This window comes from Gambusia affinis, linkage group LG08 (assembly GCF_019740435.1).
Source record: "Gambusia affinis linkage group LG08, SWU_Gaff_1.0, whole genome shotgun sequence".
NCBI classification, from domain to species: Eukaryota; Metazoa; Chordata; class Actinopteri; order Cyprinodontiformes; family Poeciliidae; genus Gambusia; species Gambusia affinis.
The window spans coordinates 19428818-19437728 of NC_057875.1; the positions used below are offsets into that span (position 1 = coordinate 19428818).

Consider the following 8911-nt stretch of genomic DNA (forward strand, 5'->3'; position numbering starts at 1 on the left):
GGTAATTGTGGCCTCAATTTGAATGGAGTTGCAGTAACAAACATAACCTAGTTATGACCACAGCTTATTTCCACTCACAATTGTTTGTTAGGATGGTATGCACTCTTGGCACTGAATTCCTCCTGTCTCTGTTAATTGCTCAGGCACTGCTGCTTTAATACGAAGGTTTAGTGCGTACATACTGACTGGACCGCCACAGAGAGCCAAGGTCAAACAGGAGAAAAGCCTTTCTGTGACAAAAGGTTTGAATGTTTCCAGGAGAAGTGACGCACGAAGGTGGTCTCTTCAAGGCACTTGACAGAGATGGCTACTCAACCTGAGTGCACTTCACAGTCTCCAACATTATAAACCGATAGCAATTCGCTTCCTTCCCCAAAATGTGACACCAACTTTACCAGCCGATGAGGTCCAGGACTAAAGTTCAAACTTTTAATTTTGTATTCTATTTGTTTCCTGGACGTACCTTATCAATTAAAGTGTCATTAATCAAGAGCTCTGTTAGTTTCCTGAAGATGTTTGAAAGTTTCTCTTGCTGCTTTTTCTCTCATGCTCTCCTGTCCTTGTGCTCGAACATGTCAGCATATCATACACTTAAAAATCTGAAAGTGGAGCTGCAGTGAGTCCCTGCGGGTCTCCTAAGCAGAGACAATTTGTCCTTGACTCAGGTGACCGTTGCTCAGGTCTTTTGCTGCATGAGCCTTCACAGTTTGCCTCCTTTCCTGTCTGATTATAAAGTAAAAGCCACTAGCGACACAAAAGTAAGCAAAATATCCAAAGATAGTATATTTTATTCTTCATGTAATCATCCGTCAGTCCTTCACCCGATATCTCTTTTGTTATGTTCTTTTGCTATTGCATGAAAAGGACAGCAGGGGGAGCTTTGAATATGCATGTGACAAAATATGCTGTTTGTGGAGAAGAAGAGGAGAAGCCAAAAGAGTAAAGAGAGAACTGAAGCTGAACAATGACTGATGCTGCTTATTTTCCACTGTTTCAATATAGCAACACCACAACATCTTTGCTGGGATAAAATTTGTATCTTACAATCTGTGTTATTCACATTTTTTAAAGAATTACATAAATAATGCAAAGAAACATGAAAATGCATTATGTTTGTGACAGACTAGTCTCTCAGCATCCCACTGAAAATGGGTTCTTGTCTATTTTTTATTGGCATAAACTGGTTCAATCTTTGATAATTTATCCTGTTTCTATGTAGATATGAAACAGTCAAACTAAATCTCATTCTGCTAGACCACGAATAGCCTAAACCAAAGGTGACAAGCTAGGAAAACCAGAAAACCTTAAAGGAGATGTTTTCACCTTTGTCTCTATAGATATCCTGGAAATTACACTTTTTGTAGGATTTTTAATTAATTTTAGAGAACATCTAGTACTAGATTAAACATCTAGTATGTGATAGTCAGTCATATTTATTAAATTAGGATCTACAGATGAGGCCCATTTGTACCTTTTGAAAATGACAAGCAGCTATCAACAGATTTTTCATTAAGCTCACGTTTCTGTATTGAATATGTTTTCTTAATTGTATGATGTAATAATCTAAATTTAAATGTCATGTTTTCATTGCCCTTAAGCGGAAATGTCATCACAATAAAGACTTTTAAACGCCCGTCTGTGTTTCCTGAAAGAAAGGAACTTAACCAGCAATACTCTATTTTATTGAATGGGTCTGTAGATGACCAATCAGAATCAGGTAATGCTGTAACTCAGTTCTTGTTCTTCCTTTTAGTTTGTATCATTTTGTGTTAATGGCTCATGCTGTATGTAGGGCGATGAGGAGTCCAGCCTGGGGCTTCCTGTCAGCCCCTTCATGGATCGAGCAGCACCGCAGCTGGCCAAGCTTCAGGAATCGTTCATCACGCACATCGTCGGACCGCTCTGTAACTCCTACGACTCGGCTGGCCTCATACCTGGACGGTGGGTGGAGCCAGAGCCTGAGGAGGAGGAGCCAGAGATCGCTGAAAGCGAAGAGGCAGATGAAGACGGGTCCACCTGCTCTGATGCATCGCGTAAGTACGAGGATCCAAACCAAAGTTAAAACCAGACACAACTGGAACCCTAAAACAATCAGAAAATAAGGCTGTCATTTATTTTTGTTTTGTTTAGAAAACCATTCTCTCAGTATGCAAAAAACTCCTTTCCTGGAGCCCATTTTTGTTCTTGATCTTCAGATTTATTTATCCAGCACAATTGATATTTGTTCAACCAATCTCTGCAAATAAAACCTGCTTTGATAATTTGTAACATATAAAGAAGTATTTAATATAACTTTTGTTATAATTCACCCTCTTTCATTCTGCTAAGTCAGAAAGATCCTGATAACTCAGGCACAGTAACACTGATTGATAATATTTATTCCCAGAAGATAGATGTAATTGGCAACAAGCAGAAAACCCAGAAGGCCTTGACTTGACCCACGTCCATCAGGTAGCTAAGTGTAAATTACTAGATATAAAATCAGTCCTCTATGCAACACGCATGGTTTGGATTTATTTTTTTTTTGTTACTAGAGATTCATCTGAGTCAGCACATCCTGCTGCATTGCACTTTATTATGCTCCCGCTGATTATGTTTTCATTTTTTTATGTCTTATTTTTTTTGTATTTTTAGAGATGAAGTAAAAAAGGTTAAGAAATTAGAAAAAATACACACATTTTTCTAGTAGTGCCTGGACGTCTAACTAAAAATTGCTTTTCTAGCTAAAATTTATGTGTGTATGCAGGAGATTGGTACTGTTCTTAAAAATAAGAGCCTTTCTTCATAAATATTTTATGGGTCAGAGTTATGTAACATAAAAGTAACATTTTTCATTTTAGAAGTCTTACTGTAAATCTCATCTCATTCTGCTTCAGTGAATAATGGCTAACAGTTAGTTACCAAGGAAACCAAGAAACCTGGCAAAAGATGATTTTCACTGTGATCTCCAGACATTACAGAAACATTAACGTAGCTCATTTAAGGCCTTAAGAGAGTTTTAGATCTTCGTTCTAGAGATTTTTAAGAGACTTATTAGTTTAACAAAAATGTCACATGCAGAACTAAAGTTAGGGGGAAAAAAATGCTCCATAAATCTCAGAATTATTGCTAAAGATCCCTTTAGAAGATTAAAAGAAACCAGTGAAAGAAGAAGAAATAGATCACGCTCATGTTTTGTACTGTATTCTGTTTAGAAATACTTGATTGTTGAATTTTGTAGCACATTTATGGTTACAGCAGGTGAGGGCAGAAAGCTACAGCATGTCCCCTTTACGACACGGAGCCAGAACGTTTTTCACATTTTGCTTCAAGGTATTTTTTTTAAAAAAGATTTATGAGATGGATCAGAACAAGGGAGCCTATAAGTGGGAACAAAACAATTTGTTTTCCTTTTTTTTTTTTTTTTTACAGATACTAGTCTGAGAAAAGTTGCCTGGAATTTTATCCACACAGTCTCCTAGCCGATAAGCTGCAGAACGACATATTTCAGCAACTACTGCCGCAATCTGGACTGAACCTTAGAAAGGGTCTAAGAAACAGTAGCCTCTGTTTTCAAAGATTTTTCTTTAAAAAAAAAGAAAACAAAGTAAAACATGGCAAACATTGTACTTTATTTATAACTCATTGACCAAAATTAGATGAGTTGTGTTGATATTTTAAGATTTTATAAATATAAAAATAGAAAACAAATATAAACTTGTGTTCAATTTCTTTGGGAAAAACATGGTGTTATTGGCTGGTGGACGTAATTAACAAATCATGCAACAACTCATACCTGCTGATGTTTAGGACTTCTTACTAATGTACTATAATTTGCATTTGTAAAATAATTTGTCTCTACTACATAATGCTACAAGATTGGCCCAGGGGCCCACATCTTTACATCCTTTATTTTTTTTCAAACTATGAATGAGACTTTTTATGACTTTTTTCATGCTTATTTATTTATTTACTCTGGGGGGTTGAATACATACACACTGTGTCCAGTTACTTCCACTTTGCAATAATGTTGGTCTGCAATAGAAACACATTGCACACTGCAATAGAAACACATCCTTTATAAGAGGCATGTCGGTTATCATAAAAAAAGGTATAAATAACACTAAATAAATTACTTTTCTTTTTTTTCATCCAGAAAAAGCAGCTCCCAAGAAAAGGAGGAAAGTATTTTGCCAGATCACACAGCACCTGCTGGAAAATCACAAGATGTGGAAGAAAGTGATAGAAGACGAATCCCAGAATGAGGAGCAAGGAACAGAGTCCGCCCTTTTAAACAAAGTCGCTGAGCCGATTCTGGCTATTGACGAAGAAGAGGAGGAATCGGGCAGCAGGGAAGAGCCGGTGGAAGGAGAGCATTGTGAGGAGGAGACAGAGAAAGCAGAGTGGTCCGTCTCTGACAGGGACGACTCTCAGACTCCAGAGGAGGGAGGGGACAGCGAACCACAGTGAAACCTCTAAACTCCAGACACCCTCAGATAGAGACGCAGCATCAGTCAGGATAAGGATGTAAAGAAATTTTCCTTTTGACCTTATCCTACTGACTCCTGTTTCTGCCAGCACATTACTTAGACACAACACTGTAGATGTTTGGGAAACGCGTGCCTACACAGAAAAAAAAAAAAAAAGAAACTAAACAAAACAAAAAAAAAAACAGGGTGGGAAATCTTGTGCTTTACATATTTAATCTGAATATGTGGTTTTACCAAACATTTATATGGGTTTTTCTTTTCCCACATTGCAATAATGCATTATTCATGGACTTTGGGATACAGACTATTTTGGTACTGTCAGGAGTTGAAGACAAGCAGTTGCATAAGTTTTAACGAAGTGTGGTAACACAGGACTGCAGAAATTTGCTGCCAATTTATGCAGAATTATTTCCCGAATGTGATTATATATAAACATCATCATCACATGCTTGTGTTTTGATTGTAGCTCATCATTTTCGGTTTAAACTGTGTGAGTTTATGTTTTGTTTTTTGTTTTTTGTTTTTTTATCCACACATGGATTGTAAAGGGACTGATTTACACGAGGAATAATCTTCTTCCTTTCAACTCTTGACAGAAATAATCCCTCGCTTGTGGGTTTTAGCATCCGAAGTCAAATATCTATAAATATTATGTTTGATGTTTATTGCCAAATGAGGTACTTAATGCCGTCATGTAGAGATACGTCTCAGAAATGCAGAGACAGCTCTGAACAGTCTCTATGCGTCTGCATTTGTGCGTTCCTCAGCTTTTACTCTGATGTACACATTTGTTCTCCAGACGGCAGAGGAGAGAAAAAGTCAGATTTTTCCATTTTTAAACTAAAGTAAACCTGATGTCAGAGACACAACTGTTTTACAGCATTGCCTGTCAAGAGTATTCATAAGCCTTTATCTGTTTCCTACCACAATGACAAACTCGCTTCGGTCAGACCAAAGTTAAACTTTAATTAAACATGGAAAACACTATTTGTGAGAGAAAAAAGTAATGCTGCAGTGCCGGCCTGAATCCCATCCACACAGTGCGACAAATAATGGTGGCAGCATCATGCTGTGAGCCATTTTATTCCTCCATTGGTTAAGGAATTCATGAAAACATGGATACAAAAGCAGCATTCTTGAGGCTGGGACTAAACTGTTATAGTCTAGCCAGAGCCAGACTGAAATGGTTTAACTCAAACACATCCGAACCAAAAATCCAAAGAGAATATTTGATAAGACTCAAACATTGGTATTCATAGATGTTCTTTAACCTGTCTGCTGGAGAAAGAGGAATTGGAAAAAGGAGATTCTACAAAACATGGATTGGGATTCAATGCAAGTTAACACCACATTTTTCTCATTTTTAATTATTTAAAAAAAAGAAAGAAAAGGAAATTCAGTGAGATTTGTAGCCATAATTAATAGATTAAATCTTAATCATGAAAAAAAATACTGTCCAATTCAACACATTGCTGAAAACAAGACAGTAATTGTATGACAATAAGAACATTTTCTACAGATTTTTTTTTTCTATAGAATTTTTTTTTATTTTTTTTGTTGTTGTTGATTTTAATTTTAGAGAAGAGAAATGACAGGACAAACAATCTCTTAATTAAGTGAGCTATCACAAACAAGATCTAAATTCAGTCAAATTGTTTCCAGAAATTAATAATCCTTGGGGGATTTTTCACCAAAGCGGCTCCAGATCTTGTCCAGAGCTGGAATCAGTTTCGGTTCTGATTTTCCACAGCCAGAGAACCAGATTTGTTCTGCTTTGCTATGCCACAAAAAATCTGTAGAGGACCACAGTGCAGTGAGTAATTTAAACTATGTTTGTCACATAATTTATTTCTGTACCCCAGCAATTAAATACCCGATGTCCCTAGCCTATAGATGAACATTGTTTTAAACAAGTCATGTAGTTGTGAACGGTGGCTCTCTGATCTACACTTGTGAATTACACACTGCCTTTAAAAGAGAACCCATCAAAAATTACCTTTTAAGTCACACACAACACAGATCAGCAGATTGTGAAACCGTGTTTGCCAGTGCAAATAGAAATGGTGAGCAAAACGCAAGCATTGTATTGACTCACATGTGACTCCATGATGCGCGATAGCAAAACGAAAAGCTGAAAAATGAGGAAGAGTGACTCGAGATGTTCAAATGCTTGTTCAGTCTTAGATTCGTGTCAAAGTTTAGATCTGAAACCTGAAGTAAGCTTGGAGTTTTCTCTTGGCCCAATTAAGTGTAAGCTCAAGTGTCAGTCATCGTAGACAGTGAAATTTGTCACCAGAGTTTTGGAGCTGGAAACAGAAAGAGTTAGTGCTGAGTGAGCACCAGGACCGCTGTGGTGGAAAACAAGCTAAAGCTGAGGTTTATATTAAAACGGTACTCAGCCAACATGGTCGTTCTTCTGAACTGGTGTTCAGAAATGACTCAGCATTTTTGGGAAGTCATCTAATGACCAAACTTGAACAGGCGAACATAAAGTTCTTAAATTCTTAATTTAAAACTTAAAGACCAATACAAGGAGTGAACCAACTAAATTACACGTTAAAGGTTTTATGAGAGTTGTTTGTCATTTTCTATTTGATTAGAGATGTTTACACTTTTGACGTCTGTCAGATTTCACTTACAGGTACTTTTAGCGTCATCTGTCTTTTAGATTAACTATGTAATCGGACTCAAGGTGCTGAGTTTTATTAAAAAAAAAAAAAAGTAAATCTTACTGACACTGGTTGTTACCCTCAGGAAAACTACATCTGTAATCACATTTAAAGACAAACACAAGCATGTGTTTGTTCCGAAACACGTCTTTGAAAGGCAAAGAACAACTACAGACACTTACTGTGTCTTTGTGCAGCGAATCTGTTTGATTCTCCTGGCACCTCAGGGACTCATTCATTCTCCTACAGTTCACAGCAGACAGCATGCTGACAAACACAGGCTGGTCAGAGCTTCACAGCAAACATACGCAACAAAGTTTTAATTGTAATTGAAGTTCCTGAAATCTACCGTGGCGTCTTATTCAGAAGAAGGCTCAGACAAAGCACATTTTGTGTGACTAAAGCCAAGAAATCTCATCCAGTCCTTGTAGTCTATTAAAACAGGCCTGAAGCATCATTGGAAACCGTTCTACCTTGTGTAGAGATGCTTGGATAACATGCTTATCTCACTTTTAGTTTTAGTGCCACCAGTGTAGTGAATTGTTTTCATTGTCTAAGCCAGCGTTTCTCACACCTGGATTGAATCTGTAGGTGATTAAAAGGCTCCTGCAGCACTTGATGGTCATGCAATCATTTGAATCAGCTGTTCTGGAATAGAAGCACATCTAAAACATGCAGAGCAGGGAGTCCTGAGGACTGGAATTGAGAAGCGCTGGTCTAAGCTCACCTGGTTCTGTTGCTCAAATCCCCCAATAAGTGTGAGGTATTTACAAAATTTAGTATAAAACATTATTTAGTTGTAGTGAAAATCACGGATGCCTCTCTTGCCTCTGTTAGGATACGTGTGTATTGGGAGAAATGGTTTCCCACCAGCAGTTGTAAGGGGATACGATTATTGAAGGAAAGTGCTGTTAAAAGGCTATTATCAGTTCATATCACTTATGGCATAAATCCAGGTATTGTGCTATAAAGTTTTTTAAAGAAATATTTAAAGTCATTTAAAGACAATGGACAGGTGCTTTGGCCTTTTCCTCTTGAACATCCGTTAATCTGTATTTATAATGAATGAATACATCTTTCGAGATTTCTAATACCCTTTTAACAGAACCTCATGTAAAAGAAATCCTCAGCTGTTCTTATTGTGGAAATTTAAAAAACAATCCGTTCACAAATTTTTGTTTTGCTCCTTGAATATCAATGTTGAAAACATTTCCCTCAATTTATTATTATTATTATTTATTTTATTTTTTTTTACAAAGAAGGACCCACGACAAGCCTCCTTAATGAAAGAAAAACCTGTGTTTAGGGATCAAAATTGTACTGTGCTTTACGTTGTGTGCTGTAATCTGGGTGCAAAACATAATTTAAAGTTGAATGCAAAAACATTTGGTAAGACTTCATTTGAAGGGGTTTGCATAAGAATGACATGGCACCATCATAAATATGACATCACACCTGTTGTGAACATGAAGGAGTCCTTATGAATGTTTATGACTGTTGTCATGAATTGTCATTCGGTAAATAATGACACTTTAAATGCAAAGTTGCTGTACAAGTAGCATTAAAAGTCCATTAGAAGTGCCAGCTTTGCAATGTTTGGTAAATGATGACAATTTTAAAGCAACTTTGCATTAAAAGTGTTGCTATTTACCGAATGACACTTTATGACAGCAGTCGCAAACATTCATGAAGACTCCGTCATGTTCATAACAGCTGTTACGTCATGTACGTCTTATGCTCACCCCTTCAAATGAAGTGTAACCAAAGATTCTT

The 8911-nt window shown here is 37.0% G+C and overlaps 1 protein-coding gene across 6 annotated transcripts in view; it reads left to right on the top strand.

The window, feature by feature from the left end:
* The window catches only part of LOC122836242 (cGMP-inhibited 3',5'-cyclic phosphodiesterase A-like), a 90560-nt gene extending 84706 nt beyond the window's left edge, over nucleotides 1–5854 (top strand). For all 6 annotated transcript variants that reach the window (XM_044126054.1, XM_044126051.1, XM_044126052.1 and 3 more), the window contains 2 exons: nucleotides 1793–2033; nucleotides 4136–5854. In XM_044126054.1, the coding sequence (XP_043981989.1) occupies nucleotides 1793–2033; nucleotides 4136–4449 (555 nt within the window). In that variant the 3' untranslated portion in view covers nucleotides 4450–5854. The remainder of the gene's footprint in view (nucleotides 1–1792; nucleotides 2034–4135) is intronic.
* The last annotated feature ends 3057 nt before the right edge of the window (nucleotides 5855–8911 follow it).